This window comes from Meles meles, chromosome 8 (genome assembly GCF_922984935.1).
Source record: "Meles meles chromosome 8, mMelMel3.1 paternal haplotype, whole genome shotgun sequence".
Taxonomy (NCBI): domain Eukaryota; kingdom Metazoa; phylum Chordata; class Mammalia; order Carnivora; family Mustelidae; genus Meles; species Meles meles.
In genome coordinates this window covers 31,513,438-31,541,069 of record NC_060073.1, presented here as the reverse complement: position 1 = coordinate 31,541,069, position 27,632 = coordinate 31,513,438, and the positions used below count along the sequence as shown (strand labels likewise).

General features: G+C 36.0%; 2 protein-coding genes across 2 annotated transcripts in view; one reads left to right on the top strand and one right to left on the bottom strand.

Annotated features, from left to right (window-relative positions):
• Nucleotides 1-30: 30 nt before the first annotated feature.
• Nucleotides 31-23,533, top strand: EIF3M (eukaryotic translation initiation factor 3 subunit M). The gene is made up of 11 exons (XM_046015606.1): nucleotides 31-161; nucleotides 2,673-2,805; nucleotides 3,763-3,901; nucleotides 4,183-4,306; nucleotides 4,462-4,556; nucleotides 15,666-15,749; nucleotides 16,753-16,852; nucleotides 17,468-17,549; nucleotides 21,633-21,776; nucleotides 22,810-22,870; nucleotides 23,339-23,533. Exons 1-11 carry the CDS (start codon nucleotides 120-122, stop codon nucleotides 23,457-23,459), a joined length of 1,125 nt encoding a protein of 374 aa, XP_045871562.1. The 5' UTR covers nucleotides 31-119; the 3' UTR covers nucleotides 23,460-23,533.
• A 148-nt stretch (nucleotides 23,534-23,681) lies between these two features.
• Nucleotides 23,682-27,632, bottom strand: part of CCDC73 (coiled-coil domain containing 73) — a 122,577-nt gene continuing 118,626 nt past the window's right edge. The window contains exon 17 of the mRNA XM_046015605.1: nucleotides 23,682-24,147. Coding sequence (XP_045871561.1) covers nucleotides 23,926-24,147 — 222 coding nt within the window. The 3' untranslated portion in view covers nucleotides 23,682-23,925. The remainder of the gene's footprint in view (nucleotides 24,148-27,632) is intronic.

The following is a 27,632-nucleotide window of genomic DNA, read 5'->3' as shown; positions in this document are numbered from 1 at the left end:
GTGACCCCGCCCTGCAGGCTAACCCGGAAGCGGTTGTGAGGCAACCCCGCGCGTTACAGCTCTCTTTCCGGTCGGCGTGGTTTTGTGAGCGGTGAGACTGCCGTGCCCGGACCTTCAACATGAGCGTCCCGGCGTTCATCGACATCAGTGAGGAAGATCAGGTGTGCTCCCAGGCAGCGAGTGCTTCCAGGACGGGGTTGGGGGAGACTCAGGGGTATGAAGGTTTGAGCCAGGGCTAGGCGGGCGGCACGCCGCCCCGCGGAGCCGGCTCCGGGGCTGAGAGCCAAAGCTCACTCCCTACACAAGACATAGGGAGGGAGCCCGGCCGTGAGATGAGGCGCGGCGCTAATTTCTGGCTTGGAGTTGAGGTAGCCCGCCGACCGTTGTTCCCAGCGCGTGGACCGAGGTTTTAAGGCCAGCTTCCTGGTTGGCGTCGGGACTCTTCCAGTCTGTGTCACTTCTGACGACACTACTTTTTGACTGGGAATGGTGCCTGCTTCCGTCTCCCAGACGCAGCCACATCCGGAGTGGGAGGTGGCTAATCTTTAGACGGCGTAAGCAGTCAGGGAAAAATTATTTTATAGTAAAGTTGGAATGCTTTTATTTTGTGATCACAGAGGCAAAGGTGACCCTATTTTAAACGGAGGCCATACTTTATATTTTTACTTGTACAAGAGTGAGAGTTCTGAAATCTGAAAGTAGAGCGTCAGTTTCACCCTCATGCCTTGAAGCATACGTCTGGTGAACCATCGTAATATTTTTAAATTTTTTATTTCGGGCTTGGTCTTTTGTATGCATGGCAGATACTTCTCATTTTTCCCATAACAAAAGTTAAACTGTAGTTGATAGAGAACTCCTAAGTTTATTTTGTAGAACTGAAAACCATATTCTGTGAAGTCGTAGGTGTTGTTTTATATTTTTTGCCACCCCACTAACATGGAAATTTGGTTTCCATAGAGTTGAAAACACTATTACTATTCTAAGGTAACTCTTAGAATTACAGGTGTTGACTTTTACTCCCATGGTAGAAGTGCAGATCCTCGGCCCTGAAAAACCACTAAGAAGGGGAAATGAAAGGAAGGCGATGGGGGGCACTCGGGGAGGAGATAAGGCTGGGGAAGGAGTTGAGCACATTAGAAAGGAAAACGTGGGGAAAAAAGCATATGTGGTTATTAATGAAATCACATTACCAACAAATTGACTATTAGATTACCCTAAAAAAAGTTTGATTTTAACATAGGAAAGAATTTGTAGATGGAGAAAGTTCTTGCTGATGGCTTTATTTTAGTTTTAAAGATAAGTTAGTTTCATTTCTAGTTAGGTTATGCTACTTTTGTAATACATCAGTTTTGACACCAACCATTCCTTTCAGGTAGATATGTGATTGCTTCAGAAGTTCAACTTTGGTCAGATTCTGTGTTTGAGTAGACTAAGAAACGGAGTTCAGAATTTTGTCTTTTTCTTTACTTGTCCTACTCCAGCTACTTGTAGCCAGTGAGGATGACAGATAAAAACAATAAACTGATGGTCGATGGTTCTTAGAAAAAGTTCACTTTGTACCTACGAAGCAGAAGCTGAAAAAAATGCTTTTTTGTGGGTTGTGTGGTTTGTTTGTTTTCTTTTGGTCCATATTATGTTTCCTTCGTAGGGAAACACGTTCCCCTCTAGTGTTTTTATGCTCTTTGATATGGTGATGGTGGTTTCATGAAATCTAGTTTATAACGCCAACTTATAGGTGAAGTTACTGTGTTGTTATCGGAAAGGATAGGGCCATCAGATATACAAATTTAACGTATCTTTTTTAGGTAGCCAAACATGTTTGTGGGTTTAGAAAATGTGACACCTGTGCATTTACTAATGGTATCCTTTCATCTCCCTGCTTAAGTTTTCATTTTATTACCTTAAATACCATCTACATTGATGTTTGGCTGCCATAAATACTAACCCCTCAAAAGGGCACCTTACTGAATATTATATATATGTTTTAGAGAACAAAATGTCTGAAAACCTGGATGTGACATTGTAGTTACAGGTCCCAGGGTATTTTCTGATTCAGATATGTAGTTTGCATTCTTAAAAAATAGTTATAAAGTAGATCCAATTTGGAAAAGTATCATATTCAAAACAGTCAAAGGCATCATTTTTTATCTTTGTGTTTCCCAGAATGCTTGTCTCATATAGGTTCTCTTTATTTTCTCTTATTAACAAATGATTACCTTCACGAATGGCAAATGTCTCTAACTTTTTAAATTGGCTATATTATATATACTTGAGAATAATAAAATTTCATTTCTTTAAAACAGGTTGAATTTACCAGGTCAGATAAATTCTCCCCCACACACAAGCCCCTCATAAGCACTTTAGATATATATTAGAAGTTTTTGTGTGTACTGGAAGTTCAGAAGCAGTAGGTGGTAGGAGAGAAATTCTGAAGGTGATCCATGTGGGTCATACTGGGTTTGTGTAGCCACTTGGTTTTGTAGAGGAAAACCTGTGGCTCCTGTAGGGTTGTGAGGGGGACTGATGTGGGAGAGAGGCTTTTCAGCATAGTAATTTAAAGTCGTTAAGTATAGTATTTACTTCTTATTTTTTCAAAAAAAGAATGGTTTGGTGTCTTGAATTTTGGCACTGTCAGTTTTAGAAGTGTATAGAAATCTTACTTGATTCAACAGGCTGCTGAGCTTCGAGCTTATCTGAAATCTAAAGGAGCTGAAATTTCAGAAGAGAACTCTGAAGGTGGACTTCATGTAGATTTAGCTCAAATTATTGAGGCCTGTGATGTGTGTCTGAAGGAAGATGATAAAGGTTTGTTTTTAATTTTTTTGTAATGTTTCTTATTAATCAGAAAGGATCTGCTTTTAAATTTTTCTTGTAAAGTATATTTGTCTTGGAGTTGTTAAGCCCTCATGTCTTTTAATCCTAACCTTTGCACATGCTTTTAGGTTATTCTAATCTGTTATACCTGTGAAGTAAGCCTATTTTGAAAAAAAATCTTTTTTAAGAGCTAATGTTTTTTGAGTGTTAAGTGCATACACTCAATACTGATAATTTCAGAAAAATGAAGAAAAATGAAGCTATTCTTTCCTTTTCATAGTTTTACATTAATACCAAATGGGATATAATTTCCAGTAATCTAAAAGACAGTTAATTATTTGGTTGATGCCCTATTGATTGACATAAAATGGGAAATTTTGAAAACTGGGGGTCGTATAATCTTTAGTTAAGGTTTGAGATTAAATTTGGTTTTTAGTTAATACCTTAGAGTCAGAAAGCAATGGCTCAGCCGGGAAGTTGATCACTTTCATTTTTCAGTAATTTCCTATTTATATATAAACGTTTTCTTCACTTGGGAAAGCATTTTAACTTAAGACCGAAGGAATAACTTCCAAACAATTGAATATCTTGCCAGTAAAAATTGAAACCACATATATAGACGTGTATATCAGTCTTCTGTTTACAAGTTGGAAACCAAATCTTAGATAATAATCCTTTCTCTTTAATAAAATGTACAGTGTTTTCTGGATGTTAGCTGTGTAACAGAATTAGTGTCATTTGAATTCATGTATAATATATTTTTAGCCTAATGCCCACCATTGAAGAAGAAGTTTCCTCTGGTGGAACTGTTTTGCAGTAGGTAGATTACATCTTCCTAAAGTATCTTAACTTTGATGGTCTTTGATGTATTAAAACACTGGAAATACATACTTAATTAGACACATTAAGTATAATAGTATCACTCTTGTGTTATCCATACATGTGTAGATGTTGAAAGTGTGATGAACAGCGTAGTATCCCTCCTGTTGATCCTGGAACCAGACAAGCAAGAAGCTCTGATTGAAAGCCTGTGTGAAAAGCTGGTCAAATTTCGGGAAGGTGAACGCCCATCTCTGAGACTGCAGTTGTAAGTTAAGAACTGAAAGAGGCTCTGTTTTTTAAGAAGCTCTTTTTATGACACTGTCATTTAATGGTTAAAAGCAAGAATTAGAACTTGACTGTCACCTGTGGCTCTGACTGGTTGTGTTATCTTGGACAAGTCATTTAACCTTTCTGCACCCCATTTGCCTCCTTGTAATGTGAAGTTATTAATGGTGTCTCAGGTTTGTTGTGAGAGCAGATAATGTCAACTTAATCATCATAGTTACTGATCTGAAACACTGTTTTATTATTTTTTTTGTTAACTAGGCTAAGCAACCTTTTCCATGGGATGGATAAGAATACTCCGGTAAGATACACGGTATATTGTAGCCTCATTAAAGTGGCAGCATCTTGTGGGGCCATCCAGTATATTCCAACTGAGCTGGATCAAGTGAGTTACTGTGTGGAATACTTGTTCTGCTTATAAGAAGTGCAGACTATATTATAACTAAAATAGCAAATATGTATGTTCTAAATGTTACCTTTTAAATGATGAAACTATGTTCAGCTGTGCCACTAAATTCCCTCCTTTTGTCAATCCTGTAGGTTAGAAAATGGATTTCTGATTGGAACCTCACCACTGAAAAAAAACACACCCTTTTAAGGCTCCTTTATGAGGCACTTGTGGATTGTAAGAAAAGGTATTCAGAATTAACGTACTAACTTAAAACTTCACAGGCAATAAAAGCAGTTGTGGCTGTTTTTAAAAACAAGTGAAGTAAGTGATTTTGCTCTGTTTTGTTCTTCACAGGGTTGCTGTAAATTTATTTCTGTAAATTTCGCCTACTAAGTTAAACATAACTACAAAGTTTAAAATAGTTTTCCCCATCTTTAAACGTTTTGAAAAGCAAGACTTGCTTTTGTTCTAAAAATGGTACAACTGTTAATCCGAAAGCTCTGTGTAACTTTAGACTAAGTTATTTAATGATGCTTTGATGTCTTAGTATGGGATAGTGCTACCACTTTTGTTTAGTGATAGGGACTATTAGTCAAAGTTTCCACAATCAGCCTCTTGTATAAATAGTGCCCCCAAGATCAAATTTTGCAGTAGACTTTACTAAATGAGTACCTGTTGAGCCTCTACAAGGTCTTGGGTTTCTAAGGTTTGTAATTCAACCTAGCAAACTTCATGCCTAAAATACTTAACTCTGTATACCCAATTTTAGGATGCTTACCAAATGGTAGGTTTGGCTCAGTTTTCAGAACTAGTGTTAAATGATAATCTTACCTTTTTGACCCAGCTTTTCCATTTTTCTTTTCACATAATGGAAAAAGTAAATAGTCTTGCGTTAGTTTTATTGATGCACAATTTTTATACTGGCTTATAGAGCTGGGTATTTAATGTATTAGGGTCAACAAGGTTAATATGTTTCTAGTAAGTAATGTAAACTTTTTGCAACTATTTAAATTTAACAATGTAAGAGGAAGTTTTGTTATTAAAGTTGGAACGTTTTATTAGAAAAGAGGAGAAGTAGGGGGATATTACACTAATAGCCTGTTTCATTCTGATCAGTGGCTACCACCTATTATAAATCGGCAGACTTACGACAGCATTCTAGCCAGTAGTCAGTAAAGTGTTAAGAGTAAATAGTTTATAACAAAGACCATTTCAAGTGGAGAGAGCATTAAAAGCTGTTAGAGAAAGAATCCTTATTTTCATTCATACTTCAGATGGGCATGCTGTGCATCCAGACTACTGGAATTTCAAGTCTTGGCTCTCCTGCTTGTTGTATGACTAAATAACTTAACCATCTCTGTTAACTCTGTTTCCAGTTTCAGAGTGAAAATAATAGTAATACTTCTCTCATAGGCTGCTGAAAAGATAATATATTCATCTACTTTTTAACACAATGGTTTCATTATTGGGACAGCACTCAGTAAAAGATATTCTGGGTTAAGCCTCTGCCTTCGGCTCAGGTCATGATCCCAGGGTCCTGGGATCAAGTCCCGCATGGGGCTCTCTGCTCAGCGGGGAGCCTGCTTCCCTCTCTCTCTCTGCCTGCCTCTCTGACTACTTGTGATCTCTGTCAAATAAATAAATAAAATGTTTAAAAAAAAAAAAGATATTCTTACTATCCTTTTCATTTTTCAAGCTCACGTTTAAGAAGTTAGTCTTCTTTCTGATAGAGCAATTTAAAATGATGAGTGTTACGGTTTCCCTCAGAATGTCTGGTGCTTATCAGAGATGAGGAGTACTTACTGGATGCTCTCTGTAATTGCTGTTTAGTAGGTCCTTCGTCTGTTATATGTAGAAGGGAAGTGACTTATTCTAAGGAGTTCCAAATCTAATTTTCAGAGAAATTGAAATAGGATATCAGCACCCATTTAAGCTCTACTAGACATGTCTTGATGTTAACATACTAGAAAACACCTGAAGTATTTGGCACAGATTATCACTTTTTCCTTCTTGAAACACATTCTTCGGTTGGTTTTTGGGGCCTCCATCTCTCCCTGTCTTTGAAGTGTAGTTGACATATGGAACATTAATTTCAAGTGTACAACATAGTGATTCTACATTTATCTACAAGGGGCTTCTCTCTCTCTCTCTCTCTTTCTCTCTTTAGAGATTTATTTGTGAGAGAGAGCACGCGTGTCACAGTGGGGGATGGGCAGAGGGAGCGAATCTTCAAGCAGACTCTGCTGAGTGCGGAGCCTCATGCCAGGCTCCATCTTAAGACCGGTGAGATCATGACCTGAGCCAAAATCAAGAGTCAGATGCTTAACTGACTGAGCTATGCTGGTGCCCATCAGTTCTTCACTTCATTCACAGCTTATTTGTGGGTTCCTTCTCTCAACATTAGGATAACTTATTCCTGGGATGACTTCTGCTCAGTTACATTTATTCCCTATGCATGTTGTTTTTTTTGTTTTGTTTTGTTTTGTTTTGTTTTGCTATGATTTTGGGCGAGGCTGAGTACCAAATGCAAGATCATTTTTTTTGTTGCTAAGTTGTTAAAGTTCGGTACACTTCACATCCCTTTCCTCACCTACTAAAATGTCAGTGGTGCTTCCCTAACCCTAACAGCTGCAGCAGCTCCCATGCACTTACAAATGCTCTGCAGGGCACCTGGTTGAGAGCCACTGCTGCCTGAGTGCTCTCATTGAGTCACATGCCTTTAAATACTATTTATATGCTAGTGGTTTTCACGTGTTTATCTCCTGTATTTCTCTTCTGAACTCCAAATACCTAGCTATTCCTGTTGAACATCTCTGTTTACTCCAAAGACATCTCCTACAACAACTGCAAAAATGAACCTTTTTTCTTCCTAAATCTTTTTTTTTTTTTTTAACCTTCTCCAACTCAGGAAATGCCATTTCTATGCTTCTAGTTACTCAAAACCCAAAACTGGGATTCCTTTGTGGTTCCTGTTTTTGTCTTATACTCCATGTCTAATCCAATATCAAATCCTGTCAGCTCTGATAAATCGAAAGTCAGTCCAGTTTCTCACTACTTCGGATGCTACCGTGTGGTCTAAGCTACCATTATTTCTAATTTAGATTTTTGAAGTAGCCTCTTAAATGGTCCGTGTTTGGGTCTTGTCCCTCTACAGCCAGTTCTTAATATAGCTGCCAGAAAGTTCTGTTTAATATGAAAGATCAGATTATATTTTCCTTCTATTCAGAACCCTCCCGTGGCTTCTTCGGGAGGCCAAGCCAGCTCTAGAATCTTAGTACTGGCCCTTCTGCGTGGAGCACACTTCTCCCAGGTAGCCATGTGGCTCCCTTCGGCTTCTTCAGATCTACTTGTTATTTCATCAGAAAGTACTTCTCTGGCCAGCTGTGTATATAACAATATCTCCCCTATACCCTTGCATTGTTTTTGTTTCATCCCTATTTCATCATTTCCTCCTTGGACTTCTTACTAATAGACTTACTATATTTTAATGTTTATTATCTGTCCCCACTAGAATGTAAGTTCATGAGGGCAGGGACTTTATTACTCAAACAGTGTCTGACATGTGGTGGGCACTCCATATTTGTTAAATGAATGACTGTTTATGAAATACGTTGCAAAGCAGTGGCTACAAAAGCAGAGATGTACAAAAGCACATGAAGTGGTAGTTTATGGAACTAGAGTGCATGCCCTTCCTGAAGGCTTTTAGATTAAAAAATGTTAAAACACCTTGAAAGTATAAGATCCCTGGTTTTTTTTCCCCCTATTTCTGATGTTACAGAATTAGTTCCCAGTATTCGAGTGTTTGTTCCTTCATTTCTAAGAATAGGTGCAGTCCAGTGATCATTCCACAGTTCCTGTTTTCCTCCACCTCTCAGCACTGTGTGACTATGATAACCCCTTCCCTCATAGAAACTTCTCTTGACTTAGGTGACACCTCTCCTTGTTTTTCTCCAATCTCTGTGGCAGTTCATTCTCAGACACCTTTGTAAATTATTCTCTCTGTTCCATTAAATACTACTATTCCTCAAGATTTTGTCCTAGGACCCTTTTTTCATTCATTCTGCCTGGGTCATCTCATCTGTTCCCATGGCTTTTGTCATCTGAATGGACATGTCTTTTTTTTTTTTAAGTTTTATTTATTTGACACAGCGCACGCGCGCACACAAGCAGATAGAGCAGCAGGCAGAGGGAGAAGCAGGCTCCCCACTGAGCAGAGAGCCCGATGTAGGGCTTGATCCCAGGACCCTGGGATCATGACCTAAGCCAAAGGCAGCCCCATAACTGAGCCACCCAGGCGCCCTTACATCCATGTCTTTAACACAGGCTTCTCTTCTGTGCCTTGGATCTTTGTGTTCAGCCGCTTTCTACCTTTTTCTGCATGTTTCCACTCAGGTATGGCACATAGCTGCCTCAAACTCAGTGTGACCAAAATGAATTGGTCATTTTCTCTCTCTCAGTCTCTTTGTTCCTAAGTGAGACATCTTGAAGTATAATCAATTTTTCTCCAGTCTGCAACCATAATGATTTTGTGAAATACAAGTTTCAGCAAATTTTTCTTGAGGATATATTGCAAAATTCATAGTGTGTAAGACCTTTCTGACACAGACTTCCAGGTTACCTACTGAGGTAGCTTGGGCTTGGAGAATGTGATAATAATCATGCCATTTTTGTGTGATACATTGACAGACTACAAAAACTGCTTTTTTAAATGGATATTCCCTCCCTCCGTTTCCTCCCAGCACACAAACCTTTCCTCTTGGTTATTACACCCAGGATGTTGTGAACTTGTGTCCGCTGTCCCAGTCTAGACCAGGGACTGGCACCTTTTTGTATGGTCCACGAGCTAAAAGTGGTTTTCATTGTTTTAAATGGTTAAAAAAGAAAATCAAAGGGAGAATAATACTTCATGACATATGAACATTATATGAAATTCAAATTTCAGTGTCCATAAAATTTTATTGGAACAGTCATACTTAACTCATTTATGTATTGTCTATGGCTACTTTTGCCAAGACTAGAGTAGTTGCAGCAGAGACCACTGTGGCCTACAAAGCCTAAAGTACTTCCTAGCTGGCTCTTCACAGAAAGTTTGCCTGCCCTTGGTCTACATGACGTACAGTCAACTTCATTTCTCTGCCTAAAGCACTACTGTCATGGTGAGGTTAAATGCCTCTCTCCTACAGCACCCTCTACTTTTATCATGGCATAAAACAGCCTTAGAGGTTTGTGAGGTTATACATTCAGTGAAGGCTAGGAGCCTTATCTGTCAACTGTTGTGCATGCCCAGGATATTTGGCGCATTATGGGCCCTGGATGAATAAATGTTGCCCACCCTAAGGACGGTAGAAGAGGATGGCTATTTTATTCAAATAAAACAAGTTGCTGTCATGTTGCTGATTTAAATATTAAGATTGGTTTTTGCCCAATACACGTAAAATGTAATTTTCTTTCCTGCTTCTGAATTACAATTCTGAGATACACTTCGCCCTTTTAGTAAGAATGCTTGTATCTATGGGCCCGTCCTTCATTATCTTATATTGGCGGTTGGTGAGTGCAAATCATGTAACATTTTTTTGAGCCTTGATTGTATGTCAGACACTGCACTTTAAATGGAATTTTTTATCTGGTATTTGTGAATTCAGGTCTCTTTAGCTGATAAGATACATTAGGTTGAAATATATTGTGGCTGCTAAAACTGGAAAATGAAATGCATGTGTGTTTGTAGAGTATCTCAAGATAATTAACAATGAGTAAAACAGGTTTTCATTAAAATTTCTTCAGATTCTTACAGTTCTGTCACAATATATAAGATGCTGGTTACCACTTAACCACTTCTGTATTTACATTTGTATTTTTTTTAAAAGATCTATTTTATTTTATTTTATTTTATTTTTAAAGATTTTATTTATTTGTCAGAGAGAGAGCACAAGCAGGGGGACCAGCAGGCAGAGCAGGCAGAGGGAGAAGCAGGTTTCCCGCTAAGCAAAGAGCCCAATGCAGGACTCGATCCCAGCACCCTGGGATCATAACCTGAGCCCGAAGGCAGATACTGAACGGACTGAGCCACCCAGGCATCCCAATATTTATTTATTTTAGAGCAAAAATAGGGGGAACGGGGGGGAGAATCTCAGGCTGACTCCTCATTGAGCATGGAGCCTATTATGGGTCTTGATTCTACGACCCCAAGATCACGACCTGAATGAAAACCAAGAGTCAGACACTGCGCCACTGAGGCACCCCTACGTGTGTATATTTTAATAAACCTTAGTTTGTAGAAGGTTTAAAATACCATTTAAATTTTTTTAAGATTTTATTTATTTATTTGACAGAGATCACAAGTAGGCAGAGAGGCAGGCAGAGAGAGAGGAGGAAGCAGGCTCCCCACTGAGCAGAGAGCCCGATGTGGGGCTCGATCCCAGACCCTGGGATCATGACCTGAGCCAAAGGCAGAGGCTTTAACCCACTGAGCCACCCAGGCGCCCCTAATTTTTTAAAATAAATTATACAGCTCCTACTACAGCCAGTTCTTAATATAGCTGCCAGAAAGTTCTGTGTAATATGGAAGATCAGATTATGTTTTCCTTCTGTTTTGCCCAAGTTGAATTGAATATAACTGTCCAATGATTCCTCAGTTTAAAGGAAGAAATAAAGGGTAAAGATAAATATTTTCTAAGACCTCAAATTGAATGAATACATTTTGTGCTTTTTACTGCAACTGAAATTGATCATCTTCATAATTTTAAGGATAATTTAATTGGAAGAATATTTTTAGTAGAGTTAGTTAAATACATGGCGTTGGCTCAACTTCGACCATGCTATTCTAATAATTTCTAATTTATTTATTTATTTATTTATTTATTTCCCCACCTAAGCACGCTGTACTTGGTCTTGCCTTTGCCCAGAAGTTATCCAGCCTTCACCTCCAACAGTTTTTATGGTCAATTATTTTATTTTACATCCTTTACATTTCATCTTATATATCATTCCTTTAAAGAGAGGCTTTCCTTGTGTACTCCCTGTCTTTGCTTGTGTTACTCTTTTACATCACTATTTGTTTCTTTCATGGCACTTACTTGTGGGATTTTTTTTATCACTTTATTTTTTTATCATAATAAGTCCTCTAATCCCCATTCCCTGTTTCACCCATCCCAACCACCCACCTCCCTCTGAATAAACCATCAGTTTATTCTCTGGGGTTGAGAGTATGTTTCTTGGTTTGTCCCCCCCCCCCTTTGTTTTCTTTCTTAAATTCTACATATGAGTGAGATCTATGGTATTTGTCTTTCTGTGACTGACTGACTTATTTAGTATTCTCTAATTCTATCCATGTTGCAAATGGCAAGTGTTTTTAATGGCTAAATAATACTCTTGTGTTTGTATGTATACACACACACTCATATATTTATCTTTATCCATTTATTCATGGACACTTGGGCTGCTTCCACAGTTTGGCTATTGTAAATAATGCTGCTGTAAACATAGGAGCGCGTGTATCCCTTTGAATACAAACTGGCTGTGCCAGTTTGCATTCCCATCAGCAGTGCACAGGGCTTCGCCAACACCTATTTCCTGTGTTTGATTAGCCATTCTGACAGGTGTGAGGTAACATCTCATTGCAGTTTTGATTTTCATCTCTCTGATGATGAATGACATTGAGCACCTTTTCATGTGTCTGTTGGACATCACCCATTTTTAAATTGGATTATTTGTTCTTTGTGTGTTCAAGTTGTATCAGTTCTTCATATATTTTGGATCCTAACCCTTTATCAGATATGTCATTTGCAAATATCTTCTCCCATTCTGTAGGTTGCCTTTACTTTCGTTAATTTTTTCCTTTGCTGTGCAGAAACTTTTTATTTATGATATAGTTCCAGTAGTTCATTTTTGCTTTTGTTTCCCTTTGGGAGACAGATCTTAAAATACGTTGCTACAGCTGATGTCAGAGAAATTACTGCCTGTGGTCTCTTCTAGAATTTTTATAGTTTCAGGTCTTACATTTATATCTTTAATCCATTTTGATTTTATTTTTGTGTATAGTCCAGTTTCATTCTTTTGCTTGTAGCTGTCCAGTTTTTCTAGCACCATTTGTTTTTCCCTGTTGGATATTCTTTCCTCCTTTGTCAAAGATTAATCAACCATGTAATTGTGAGTTTATTTCTGGGTTTTCTCTTTTGTTCCATTGACCTATGTGTCTGTTAAGTACCATACTATTTTAACCATCTCTTCATGTTGTAATATGAAATCTGGAATTGTGACACTTCCGGCTTTTTCTTTTTCAAGATTGCTTTGGCTTTTTTTTTTTGTGGTTCCATTCAAATTTTAGAATTGTTCTAGTTCTGTGAAAAATGCTGTTAGTATTTTGATAGGAATTGCATTAAATGTGTTTTGATAGGAATTGCATTAAATGTGTCCATTCCTCTGGGGTAGTGTAGACATTTTAATGGTGTTCTTCCAATCCATGAGCATGTAAATGTCTTTTCATTTCTTTATGTTATCTTGAATTTCTTTTATCGGTGTTTTATCATTTTCAGAGTAGAGTTCTTTCACCTCTTTGGGTAAATTTATTCCTAGTTATTTTGTCATTGTGATTGTAAATGAGATTGTTTTCTTAATTTCTCTTTCTTTTGCATCACTGTTAGTGTATAGGAATACAGCACATTTTTGTACATTAATTTTGTATCCTGTGAATTTACTAAATTCATTATCAGTTCTAGTAGTTTTTTGGTAGAGTCTTTTGGGTTTTCTGTATATAGTATCATGTCATCTGCAAATAATGAGAGTTTTACTTTTTTACCAGTTTGGATGCCTTTTATTTTTTTTATGTTGTCCAATTGCTGTGTCTAGGAATTCAGTACTGTGTTGAATAAAAGCGGTGAGAGTGGACATCCTTAGCGTCTTCTTGGCCTCAGGGGAAAAGCTCTCAGTTTTTCACCATTGAGTATTTTGTTGGCTGTGGGTTTTTGTATAAGGCCTTGTTTATGTTCAGGTATGTTCCCTCCAGATCTGCTTTGCAGAGGGTTTTATCACAAATGGATGTTATAGGGGCGCCTGGGTGGCTCAGTTGGTTAAGCATCTACCTTTGGCGCAGGTCATAATCCCAGGGTCCTGGGATCGAGTCCCACATTGGTCCCCTTGCTCAGCAGGGAGCCTGCATCTACCTCTGCCTGCTGCTCTCCCTGCTTGTGCTCAAACTCTTTCTCTTTCTGACAAATACATAAAATCTTAAAAAAAAATTAATAGGAAATTAACTTTAAAAAATGGATGTTGTACTTTGTCATATGCTTTTTCTGCATGTATTCAAATGATCGTATTGTCCTTATCCTTTCTCTTATTGGTGTGATACATCACACTGATTGCTTTGCGAATATTGAACCACTCTTGCATCTGTGGAATAAATCCCATTTGATCGCGGAATATGATTTTCTTAAGTATTGTTGGATTTGCTTTGCTAATATTTTGTTGAGGATATTTGCATCTATGTTCATGAGAGATATTGGCCTGTTGTTCTCCCTTTTGTGACGTCTTTATGTGGTTTTGGTATCAGGCCTTATAGAATGAATTTGGAAGTTTTCCTTTTCTGTTTTTTGGAGTAGCTTGACAAAAATTGGTATTAACTCTTCTTTAAATGTTCTGTAGAATTTGCCTGCAAAGCCATCTGATCTTGGACTTTGTTTTTTTGGGATTTTCTAAATTACTGGTGCAAGTTCATTGCTGGTAATTGGTCTGTTCAAATTATGTATTTCTTCCTGCTTTAGTTTTGGTAGGTTATAGGTTTCTAGGAATTTACCTGTTTCTTCTGAGTTGTCCAATTTGTCTGTATGTAGGTTTTCATAATACTCTGTTAAAATTGTTTATTTCTATGGTGTTGGTTGTTACTTTTCTTCTTAGTGATTTTGAGACCTCTTTTTTTTTTTCTTTTTAATGTATTTCGCTAAAGGTTTATCAGTTTTATTGATCTTTTTCAGAGAATGACTTCCTGGTTTCATTAATTTGTTCTGTTGGCTTTTTTTAGTTTTTATATTATTTATTTCAGCTCTGATCTTTATTATTTCCTTCCTTTTGCTGGATTTGGGTTTTAAATTCTTTTTCCAGCTCCATTAGATATATATAAGGTTAGGTTGTTCATTTGCGATTTTCTTGCTTCTTGAGAGTTGGTCTGTATTGCTATAAACTTCCCTCTTATTGCATTTTTCCTGCATTCCATAGATTTTGGACCATTGTGTTTTCATTTTCACTTGTATCCATGTAATTTTTGATTTCCTCTTTGATTTCTTGGTTGACCAAGTCATTGCTTAGGAGCATGATATTTAACCTCCACGTACTTATGCTTTTCTTAGATTTTTTTTCTTATTGTTGATTTCTGGTTTCATAGCATTGTGATCAGAAAAAAATACATGGTATGACTTTGGGTTTTGTTTTTTGGTTTTTGGTTTTTTTAATTTGTTGAGACCTGTTTTGTGATCTAAAATGTGATCTATTCTGGAGAATGTTTTTTGTGTACTTGAAAAGAATGTGTATTCTGTTTTAGGTTGGAATATTCTGAATATAGCTGTTAAATCCCTGTGGTCCAGTGTGTCATTCAAAGCCACTGTTTCTTTATCAATTTTCTGTTTGGATGATCTGGCCATTGATGAGTGGGGTGTTGAAGTCCCCTACTATTACTATACTACTATTGATTTTTTTTTTTTATGTTATTAACTGTTTTATATTTAAGTACTCCCATATTGGGTGCATAAATATTTACAGTTGTTAAATCCTCTTGTTGGATTGTCCCATTTATGATTATATAGTGTTCCTCTTTGTCTCTTATTACAGTTTGTGTTTTTAGGTCTATTTTGTCCAATATAAGTATTTCTACTGAAGCTTTCTTTTGACATCCATTTGCACATTAAGTGCATCTTCTGGTCTGAAATGAGTCTTTTGTAGGCAGCATATAGTTGGGTCTTGTTTTTTTAGTCCACTCAGTCATCCTCTTTCTTTTGATTGTTTAGTCTATTCAACAGTCAGAGTAATTATTCATATTATTTATTGCAAGTTTGTTACTTTGTGATTGTTTCTGTAGATTTTCTCTGATCCTTCTCTTGCTTTCTTTCATAATTTGTTGGCTTCTAGTGATATAGTTGGATTCCTTTCTCTTTCTTCTTTGCATATCTATTACTGATTTTTCATTTCTAGCTACCATCATGGCATTTATTTGTTAGCTGTTACTTTTCCTTAGTTGTTGGTCTTTCCTACTAGAAGGAAAGTTGTGTGATTTTTCCCATAGAGCAGGACCATGTTTCTTGGTAACCATTGTATGTATCCTCAACGTGTAATGATATTCTGAAATTTCTAAAGCAATATTTCTTTTTAGTGATGCTGCTTCAAAAGTCATGGTGGAATTGCTAGGAAGTTACACGGAGGACAATGCTTCCCAGGCTCGAGTTGATGCCCACAGGTAATACTGAACATGTTGTCTTTCTGATGGGGGCTACCTGCAGCTTGGAGGTTGAGCTCCAGCAGAAATTATGTTTGCATCTCCCAGCCCAGTGATCCCGAGCCATTTGATACTGTGTGCTCTGTGGTGATTCCAGTGTAGATACTAAAATCCAGGGCTTGGTATTGGAATAACCACAGATTGTATGTGGAATAGCCACATCATACTTTCTGTTTGAGGTATTGCTGGTTTGGGTGTGATGACCCCAGCCTGAGAAGTAGAACTTAATTTCGGGTTGATTTTATCTTAATGTTAAAGTATGTAGATGAGGAAAGGTTGGTAGCATGCTAATAGCCCATTGCTAATGAGAATAAGCTCTTCAAAAATAAGAGCTAATCCAAATTAGCTCATTGCTAATGAGAATAAAGGCTTCAATCCTAGGTCTATGTAGTAGTAATAATAATGGAATCAGTTTTTAAATCTGTGAAACAGAAATAACTTGTCTATAAGGTATGGCTTTACAGGGACCTAGGTGTTGCTAGAAAGTGTAGTTTGTGGGAAAGATATTTAACTCTGAGGTAAGACTATTTGCATTCAAATACTCCACCACTTAATTAGTACTTTCTGGGCAAGTTCTTTTGGCGCTTGTTTCATCACTGATAAGAGGCATGGTAACGTAGTGTGTCAGGGGGTGTGAGGGTTAAGTGAGGTAATACACGTAAAGCACTCTACCTCGCACCTGGGAGGATGCTGCTGCTGTTTTAATTACTCTTTCACTATTTTGGTCATGATTTCTCTCCGGCTATGTTTTTGTTTACAACCACTTTATTATTATATTTTGTTAAAATAGATACACATGATACATAGATTTTTTTGGCCTCACAATCTCAATCCTGTAGCTTTTTTTATGCTGTGATATTAACTCTTAGTTTACTGAATTAAATATATTTTGCAATCTCTAAAAGTTGGTGAAAAGTTTCTGAATCTCAGGACTCTAAGCTTGTATTTTTGTTTCTTAATAAAGGTGTATTGTACGAGCATTGAAAGATCCAAATGCATTTCTTTTTGACCATCTTCTCACTTTAAAACCAGTCAAATTTTTGGAAGGCGAGCTTATTCATGATGTAAGTACTTTATCTTTAATGTGAAAAATGTTCTTTTTCCTAAATGTAACATATTGAAGCAGAACTCTTTGTATTAATGAACATGACTGTTAGATCTAGAAAGAGAACTGGTGTTTGTTTTTTTTTTAGTATCAAGAACAGAATGAAATTTAGCTCCAGCCTTTTTTTCCAGTCACTGAATGTACCTGTTCTTTTTCCCTTTGCTTCATCTCCATACTTGCCTGACTATTATGAACATAAATAATATGTATTTCTTTTTATATGTCGTGTCAGGTAGCCCCAGTTAGGAAGATAAATCTGATATTTAAGAACACATGAACACACTTCTCAAGTATAGATATAAATACATTTTGGATTAGTTTCCGTCTGCATTGTGCTGTTCCCACTGTCTTTCAGGGTAGCTCACTTAGAGTTCACTGTATTTACAGATTCTTCATCTAAATGAGTCTTAATGAAAGCAAATGGTTTGGATGGTAATTTGATCAAACAGATTGCTATTTCTACACTAAAAGAAGCATTGAGAGTTTTATTGCTGCGAATTAATGTCTTAAAAATACGTTGAGTATAAATCTTGATTCTGTATTGAGTAATTTACCTTTATTTTTCTATCTATAGCTTTTAACCATTTTTGTGAGTGCTAAACTGGCATCATATGTGAAGTTCTATCAGAATAATAAAGACTTCATTGATTCACTTGGTAAGTTTTGGAGTTTATTCCTTGTGGGGGTATAAAGAAAGATGGGAACATGCTCTTCAGGAACTCTCATGTACTGTAAAATCCAGCAAATATGACTTTGGCCTTTTGTTTAGATTATCCTAACCAGTGAAATACGATAAAACAAGAACAAACAGTGAACAGCTTAAAAGATTATTCAGAATGAATTGGGAATCAGAAACAAGAAGGTGTGGGAGGTAGCGTTTGTGGTGGAAAGAGCATGAAACTGGGAGTCAGAAAACCTAAGCCTTTTTTTTTCTATAAGAGAGTTGTTGGACTTTGGGCCCTCCTTATGAGGTCTATTAGACCATGCTTCTTTGAGGTAAAGTTCTAGGAAGAAGCAGGTGTTGGAGCAGATTCAGATAGAAGTAGTACCACTGATACATGTGTTTTTAAATTGTGGAATGGAGGATGGAGCAGAAAAGCAACTTAAAGGATCACCATTACTTTGATCACAGTGGTGACTTTTAGAAGTACTCATTTTAACATTTGGTGACTTAAACCACTTTATTATTTAAAATAGAATTATTTGTTTATAAAAGACCCTTACTCTTTATATTTTTGGTAATGTTTAAAAAAGAAGCCATAGTTACATAATTGAAACAAGTGGGTTTTTTCCCCTGTAACATATTTTATTCTTAGTACACACTCCCTCCTTGATATTAACAAATTCTAGAAGTATATGTATTGTTAAGCAAATCTAAGTGAAGCTGTAGGTGGAATTAGAAATCGAATTACATGATGGGAGAAACTTTCTTTACTACAGTTTGTTGAAGACAGCATAGTCTGAGCTTTATATGATTTTCATCTTTGAATTTTTTTCTAGAGGATCAGAGCTCTGCATTTGCCAAACTGAATTTAATCTTATCCTCATTGAGCAAATTCCATATATATTCAGTATTTAATTTCCTTCTGCAGCATGTTTTTAACATACTGAAATTACAAAGAGAAAAATTAGAAAATCTGTAGTTGAACAGATTTAAATTGATCTAAAATCAGCAGGTTTTTTTGGAGAGTGAAGTCAACTATGAAACTGAGGTGCTTCGTTTTTCTGCTAGGCAATAATCAAAACACCTTAGCGGTTTGTTATATTTTCCATGTTAATACTGAAGTGTTAGTCTCGTGGTTTGAGATACAGATGAAGGAACTCTTTTATAATCTATTTTGATCATACGTATTATCCTCAATTTGGCAATCATTAATTCCTATCATATGTATATTTTGTGCAGCCATTGGAATTGGGGAAGATTGAATTATCCTGAACATAATAAGGCATTTGAAATATACCAAGATAAAGTAGATGCAAGTGTGTTTGTGTAGAATGCTTTGCCAGGTGCACTAGACCCAGAAAACCACATTCTGTCCCAGTTAATTTGTTTTGTGGCATGAAGCTATGTGATGGAATGTTAATGTCAGCAACCTCTTTATTTACGCACCAAGGAAAAAGGAGTAGTAATTAACACTTTGACACTCCCCCATTGATGTGTAATTGACTGTTTCAAAGGAGCACTGGTTCATAAGCTATTGCATGCATTAAAATTACGTTTTCTATATTGCAGCATTTTAAGACGGGTCAGTGACAATGCAGAAATTGCTCAATGATGCACATTTTTTTATTACTGCATTAAGGTTTTGACATATTAGTAATGAATAAATGTTTCCATAAAATTAGATTTTTTTTATAACTTTAAAATTGAAATATGACATGGAACACTGTGACTTCCTCTTTGAAGGTAATGTTCTGGTTTCATGAAACAAAGCAGTTTTCTACAAGTCTTTAACTCATACTTCACTGGCTTAATAGTATTGATTTTGAGAACGAGTTCTAACATGCAGGTTTCCACATGTAAGATGGATAATGATTTTACATAATCACTCTAGAAATAATCTTCGTTTCTTTGATAAATTCTTAAATTTATGGTAAGCTTGTAACTACACAAAGAGTAGCAGTAAAATAGTATTTCGATTATATTTTAGAAACTTCAGGAGTGAGTATCATTTTATCATACTAAAAGAGATGCCCAGAGAACTGGAAATGTTACGGAATTTTCTTATATTTAAAAATATTGGGAAAAATCTTTAGTAGTTCTCTGTGATAGGAAAAACACAACATTTCTAATTTATGGTGCCAACTGGGAGTCCAGTCCCTGTTTTACCTTTAGTTTCTTGAACATGTATGCAAATAAGCTATCTTTCATTAGAAATGTGTAAAAGATGCTTTCGGCAAAACATCTTACTAAATATGTTTATATTTGGTTTTATATGTATTGCTAACATTTATTACAATTGAAAGTCTGGTTACAAAAGTCTAGATTCTACAGGTGGCATCACTTTATCAAAACACTCTGTTTTATTAACACTGACAACTTGGGCCAACTGTAAGCATTATCCCGTGTCAACTGAATTGCCCTAACATGTCTACATGTAATCTGGTGTTATACAGTTGCTACCTTCTTGCTTCAGAAAGTTAATCAGCATCTAATTTGCATTTGTTAATTAGGGTTAATGTGCACTAATTGATTTTTTGATGCTTGTAAATTTCCATTAAACCCAGTTAGCAATACTTACTTAGATACCTCATTCATTTGAGTTATGATGATCATGTTTTTGTTGAATCTGTGCCAAATAGAAGGCCTGCATCATAATTACAGCTAATTAACAGATGATTATGTCCTGTATTAATGGGCTTCCCTTGTCTTCTGCTAATATGTGTTATAAATTTCAAGTTCATTTATGGAGTGCTTAGAACTTTTTTAACAATAGAAACTTGAGGCTCTTAATTATTAGAGGGTACATGATCAGTCATTTGCTCAGTTTACATAATTTGAAATTTTAGAGAAAAGGAACATGTAATTTTAGATTTTTAGAAACTTGTTTTTGTAAGTTAGTATCAAGTCAAGTATATATGATACTGTGTTATAATTCAGTTTCCACTTAGGAACTGGCAATAATTAGATATTTAGAATTTATAAATATTTATGTGTATTACTAGTCATTTATAAGCAAATGTATTTTTTAGGCCTAGTACTGACACTTCAACTAATTAAGTCATTTAATCTCTTGGCTCTTCAGCTTTCTTTTTTTTTTTTCTCTTCAGCTTTCTTATTTTTTAAAATGAAAGCATCAGGACTGGGTAATTTATTAGGGTTCCTTTTGGGTCTAATAGTTGTTTGTGATCTCAATAATTGTTAACAGCATGTTTCACTAGAAGTTATAAGGCAAAATTGGAATTATTTATGCAGTTTTGTACTTCAGGTATCACTGTTAATGGTACTATCATAATTTTATCTGGTAATCAGTGTAGCCCATAATTGCTAAATGATGACACTTTTGACTTTAAGATGACACACTTTTAACTGTTAAATCCAGAGTGACCTGGGAAATGGAATGTTTTCATAACTGAATGTATATAAAAATATTTTAAGACTTCGTGTGTACTAGTAATACTGACAGAACAAAAAGATAAGGACTCCTGTGTTTAAATGGAGAGCAAATAGTAAAAATAAGCTTAAATAATTAAGAAATTTTTAAAAAGATTTTTTTTTATTTACTCGACAGAGAGAGACAGCTAGAGAAGGAACACAAGCAGGGGGAGTCGGTGAGGGAGAAGCAGGCTACCTGCTGAGTAGGGAGCCCTATGCGGGGCTCGATCCCAGGGATCATGACCCAAGCTGAAGGTAGACGCTTAATGACTGAGCCACCGAGGCTCCCCTAAAAATGTTCTTATGAAATAAACTTTGTACATTTTATCTCCTAGAATGTGTAACTATAAAAAATGTAAAATGTGCAGAAGTTCTAGGACTTAAGCAAAATACCATTTTATAGCCCATTCTTAACTTTGAACCTATGACCTGTGTGGCACTATAGCAGTAAAGAAATGTAGCTCTAGAAAAATAATTGTAATACTCCATAATTAACTATAGAGTGAGTTTATGGTTTGCAAATATAAGCAGCTTTGTCAAAATTACTCTGTAAATGCTCAGTGACTTTTGACACAAGAGTTGTAATTGTGCAGATCTTTAACTAGTATGGATGTTCATCAGACTTTACCACTGTGTTATTCAGGTCTATTACATGAACAGAATATGGCAAAAATGAGACTGCTTACTTTTATGGGAATGGCAGTGGAAAATAAAGAAATTTCTTTTGACACAATGCAGCAAGAACTTCAGATTGGAGCCGATGATGTTGAAGCATTTGTTATTGATGGTAAGACAATTAGAATATTATCATTTTTTTCCTAGAATTTCTCTCTTACCTTGTGAAATATAAGATTTTATATCTTGGAGTGCCTGGCTCACTCAGAGCATACGATTCCTGATCTCAGGGTCATGAGTTCAAGCCCCATGTTCAGCATGGAACCTGCTTAAGAAAACAAAAAAGATTTTGTATTTTGAAATTGAGTTGTATTCTGACAAAGCTGCGTTCTTTTGTAGCAGATGTGTATGTTTGGACTTGTAGAGTATATTTTTAGTAGAATGAAGATACAGTGGAAATACAAATTGCTCTGTAGTTTTTTGGTATTCTGTCCCTTGAAATCACACAAAGTAAAGGCCTTTAGACAGTATACCATAGTGGTTAAGAGCCTAGATTTTAGTATTAGACCTGGGTTTGAGGGCCAGGCCTTCCTTTGTGAAACAGGAGTATAGGGCGTTAATATGTGGTTGGGAGGATTAAATGAATTAACGCAAGTAAAGCACTTTAGCCCAGTGCCTGGCACATAGTAAATGATCTGTAAATATTAATCATAATCCATTTTTTATCATTGGCTAGAAACAGGACCTTTACCAACAATTACATTATAATACGATTTAATTGTTACTCGGATTTTTTTTCCTGGGCTGCCTAAGTTTGAAAGTTGGGAGAATTGTCCAGTCAAGATTAACGTACAGAACTACTGACATGGTTTCTTTTTAATGCTGTAAGTCTCAAACTGTCCTATAAAGGAGTAATATCTTACTAGGAAATTATTGTTTTCTCCCATATGCAGTTGTAGGGGAGAATACTTAGAATACTTAATAAAAACTGTAATTTTTGTATAGATTCACCCAGGAAAGCATAGGATAAATGTGTGACCTTCTTTTGGTTCCATCACACTATTTTGTTTGTGACTAGATTCAGAGAGCTGGTTTAGAAAATGATGTTTGAAAATGGTCAAGTTCATTGTGGTTTAGTTTTATATCTTAGCTGTTTTTCTTGGGGATTTTCCATATAACATATCATGTAAAACATCTTTTTTCAGCAGTAAGAACTAAAATGGTCTACTGCAAAATTGATCAGACCCAGAGGAAAGTAGTTGTCAGGTAAGACACACTTTAAGACTTTCCAGCATTTTGTAGAACAATTTAGTTTGTTCTGATTATTTCACTTAAATGTTTAGAGAACCAAGGTGGTGTTCTTAATCCATTGACTGTAGTTAAATAGTTGCTATTTATCATAATTTTATTAAAGTTCAGACTGAATGTGATTAGCTTATTTAATGAAAGAGTCCTATTTTCCAGCACATTTCATTTAATGGCTTAGCATTGGCTAGAATACTAATGACTTTTGTGTCTGGTTTATGTAGTTCAGGAAAGTAGAAGGTTTAGGATCAATATGATAAAGATTTTTCTTTAAATAATTTAGAATGATAAGAGAAGAATTAGAAGCTTGGGTCTTTCATGTGTATTTAACCTTGTTTTTAACTCGATATAAGTGTGTAGTATTCTAAAAGAATGCCAGAAGGATAAAAAGTTGACGAATAACTTTGTTTTTAATTTTTCAATTTTTAGTCATAGTACACATCGGACATTTGGAAAACAGCAGTGGCAACAACTGTATGACACACTAAATGCCTGGAAACAAAACTTGAACAAAGTGAAAAACAGCCTTTTGAGTCTTTCTGATACATGAATTTTTATGCTATATATAAAATTTTGTTCTTTTTGGAAAAAATCTAAATCATAGTAAAACAAACTGAAATTTGACTACAGTCTGGACATTTATGTCTTAAGTTTAAAAGAAATGTAAAAAGTCACAAGTTTCAGAGGATACAAAGTAATCAGTTGCAAAGGGTCACTATCTATCTTGTACATGACTTAAGTTGTGTTCTGCAAGGAAGGGGGTTAAAGGTGCAAGAGCTTTGATGAAAGGATATATGGAGGAAAGCAAATTTAACTTAGGGGAATTGGATGCCGGCAGCCATCTTATCTATCTTAAATGAAACATTTGTAAAAACATAACTTCATCACATCAAAAAAAATTGGAAAACTGAGTATAACTGGAAAGCTTTAGGGGCAGCAATTTGTTCTAGTCAAAACCATATAATTGATATTTCAGTTAAATCAGTTCACCACTGAAAGCATTTATCAACATTCTTCTAATCTGTCATTTTTTCCAACATCTCTTCCGCTTTTCTTTTCTTAGGTTGGTTGTCATTTTCTAAGCTTAGGAAGTTTTCGATTTCATTAATTTGATTTGTTACCAGGCTCTGCCAGTCATCTTCACCAGCAGATAGTGCTGCCGCATCAGTAAGATCTTTAATCTTGGTTGCCTGAAAATGGCTTTGGAGCAGAACTGATTTCAGGGGCTTTATTTCCACCTAGGAAAGACCAGACTTGTTTTGCTTACCATTGAAATTACTCGTTTTTTTTTTTAAGTCCTTAATAAGAGTTAAAAGAAAATCCTTAATTAATTCTGCAATTATTAGTATGTGAAAAAGCCACCATTTTTCTTGACTAATTTTCAACTACCACCTTAATTTGGCAAGAAAAAAAACAATGTGAATCTGGAGGCTTATGCCTATGTAGTAGCTCCTTAAGTTCCTAATAAAGTCCAGGGATACCATGAACATTTTCTGAAAAGTCTTAAGCTTACGTTGAAAGAAAAGATATTTAAAACAGTTGCAGATCAAAATCTGTTTTGATTTCTCTTCCCTTCCCAAATGTGTCTGTTTTGTGTCTTCTAATCAAAACCAGGAGAATATTAAAAATGCTAATGGAGGAGGGCACCCGGATGGCTCAGATGGTTAAGTGTCTGCCTTCAGCTCCGGTCATGATTCTGGGGTCCTGGGATTGGACTCCCTGCTCAACAGGGAATCTGATTGTCTCTCTCCCTCTACTGTTCCCCCTGCTTGTGCTCTCTTATTATCAAATAAATAAAATCTTAAGAAATGCTAACAGAGATAGACTGCCAGGTAGAAACTGCCTCTTACTTTGATTCCTCTCCTGCTTCAGAGCACCATTGTTGGACAAAATGGAAAGAGCAGTGAGGTATTTGGAAGTTGGCATGTTTCCAAAGCACTGCATTGGGTAATACTTACTTTTTAACACAGTATTATAAAAGTTTTTCATTTTAAGATTTTTTTTTTTTCTGATAGTAATTATAGAGAGAGACAAGATGGTGGGGAAGTAGGAGGAGGCGCCATTTGAACCTGAACCCTAAAGTAATTTTACTTTTTCCCCTATTATCTAAACTTCCAATAAAGAAACGAAAATCACTAGTCATCTGTCCAGAGAGACCAGTCAACATTTTGGTACGGCTTGCTTCTAGTCTTTTTTTCTGAGCATATTTGATCATTCTATAGAATTTTGTATTTTGGTTTTTCCCCTTTGTGGGCTGTTTCCTAGGTCTTAAAGATTCCTCATAAACCATTGTCAGTGACTGCACAAAATTTCTTGGGGGAAAAAAATGGTTAGTGGTCTTCTGATTGCAGACAAAATCTGGTGGTAAAAGGCTATTATGTATTTTATTTTATTTTTAAAGATTTTATTTATTTATTTGACAGAGAGAGAGATCACAAGTAGGCAGAGAGGCAGGCAGAGAGAGAGGAGGAAGCAGGCTCCCCACGGAGCAGAGAGCCCGATGCGGGGCTCGATCCGAGGACCCTGAGATCACGACCTGAGCCGAAGGTAGCGGCTTAATCCACTGAGCCACCCAGGCGCCCCAAAAGGCTATTATGTATTTTAGAAATAAAGAACAGAGTAAGAATACATTCAAATTACCTAAAATCTCAACTACCATTAAACATTTTGATGTAAATATTCTGGTCTCTTCTGTGTGTATATCTATACTTGCAAAATCTGGATCATAATTATATCATTTTCTGTTCTGTGTTTAAAACATTTTATAGCATTTTCCTCTTAAAAGTCTAAGAATATGGCTCCATTATATTCCATGTTCCATAATGTGGTATGTTGAAGTTGCTTGGAAATGCTTACTATTGTAAATTAGGCTATAATGAATATAATTTGTTTACAGATCTTTGAGTATTATCTTACATTAGAATCTCCCCATTTGACTGGAAACCGTGCATATGCATAACGTTTTCAAAGTGAGATTATATAGTGATAATTTTTCAGTGAGCTTAAATGTTTACATTTAACCTCAGTTCCCTACGGGTTGCTCGTTTTGGATGGATCTATTTGGCTCGTGAGAATTCTACAGTCAGCCACAGTCCCCTTGAACTCTTAGCCTCTGATCCTTGTGGTGATTCTGTGTTCATAGCTGACTGCCTGTGTCTTTATAAAATAACAGATGAAAAACCAAAGTATCAGCACAGGACTTCACAGAGACCATGGGCAAGTCGTTTAAGTTTTGTGGCCTCACTCTTAGCACTGTTTAGTTGCAAAATGCTATTGTATTATAGCTGATAATGGATAAGAATGTGTATAAATGTGTATTTCTGGTAATATCTGGCATGTAAGTACCCAGCGTATGCATTTAGCTCACAGGGCCAGAATGAATGTAAGTTATACATGCAGTATGGAGAATGGATCTAGAGAAATACATCAAATCTAAATTTAGGTTGCTGATTTTGATGTAAACTGACTGATGGTCTGTATGATTTAATTGGGTTCTCTCACAATGCTTGATGCATTTTGGTGCATTTGGTATCAAGTGCAGATTACTAATTTTCCAGAATCCTTGACTTTTTATCTTGATGGAGAGAAAGAAGACATTAACACATACCTGCTCTAGTTTCTTTCCCCTTAACTACCTACTCGTGGGAGGGGCAAGAGCAGGTATGACTGGAGAAACAAGATGTAGTGTCAATGAAAGTTTACACTTAACAAAACTTGTCCTATTGGGCTTAATTGAGGTTTTGCAGCCTACAGCAGTAATTCTAGTGGAAGACATGTTGCTACATACTGCTTTGCTCCTTCCTTTCCCGTCACTTCCTTTTAAAAATCACTTCATTCCTTCTGTACCTCCTCTTTCTGCCTTAAAAGATCTACTCTTTGGCCTAAAATTTCCCCCAGTCAGATTACCAGTCTTCTTTGCATTTTAAAATTTAAATGAACTTAATTTTAAAAGGAAAATAAAATACACTGTTAAAAGCTGGTAAGGCTGTGCTAGTGCTGTAATTTTTGTTCTATAGGTGCTAAGGGAAAGTTACTTAATGTGTACCTCTAAAATTGAAAAAAATATACAATGACTTTAAAATCGGCCACTGTGCAGTCGGTTTTTTTCTGTAAGTAATCTTTCCTAAACCTTTTAATACCTTTTAGCAGTTAACACCTATAATTGCCTATTTTTAAGATTCTAAACAGTACAGGCTTTTTCATGCTCAAGTTTTACACTCTAAGATAAAAAATAGTTTATAAATTTTGCCAAAAACCTGATCAGCTGTGGTCAGTTGCTTTTCATATGACAAATGGACTTGTGGAGCCATGTAATTTCTACAAATACTTTGCTTAAAGTATATATAAATCCATACTTAAAATATCACATATATTAAGGGTATTTGATCCCTTTGCATACTGTGTTCTAATGGAAATAATTTAAATTTTTCTTTGCAATAGTTTTACCAAAATGATGTAATTAAGCACGATCAAGAACAATGGAACTTAATTGATTGCATTATTTTGAGACATCGTTTATTAAGATAAAATTTTAAATGCTCAAATGCCCCTACTCCTAAATTTCGGTGACTAAAAAAAAAAGAAGTACATACATAATACACTACCTCACACTGTCCTTCCCAAAACAGGCTGGGTTATATCTATTTGATTTATACACTGTGACTTTTTCCTGCTGTTTTCCATCAACCTTAATTGTGAAAAATGGTGCCATGTTGCCCTCTTG

What these genes read in the sequence shown, in the direction of transcription:
- EIF3M (XM_046015606.1), top strand. Translation starts at nt 120, where the DNA reads ATGAGCGTCCCGGCGTTCATCGACATCAGTGAGGAAGATCAG. An exon ending in ACATCAGTGAGGAAGATCAG is followed by an intron (nt 162 to 2,672) that starts GTGTGCTCCCAG and finishes TTGATTCAACAG; the next exon opens with GCTGCTGAGCTTCGAGCTTA. An exon ending in TGAAGCATTTGTTATTGATG is followed by an intron (nt 21,777 to 22,809) that starts GTAAGACAATTA and finishes ATCTTTTTTCAG; the next exon opens with CAGTAAGAACTAAAATGGTC.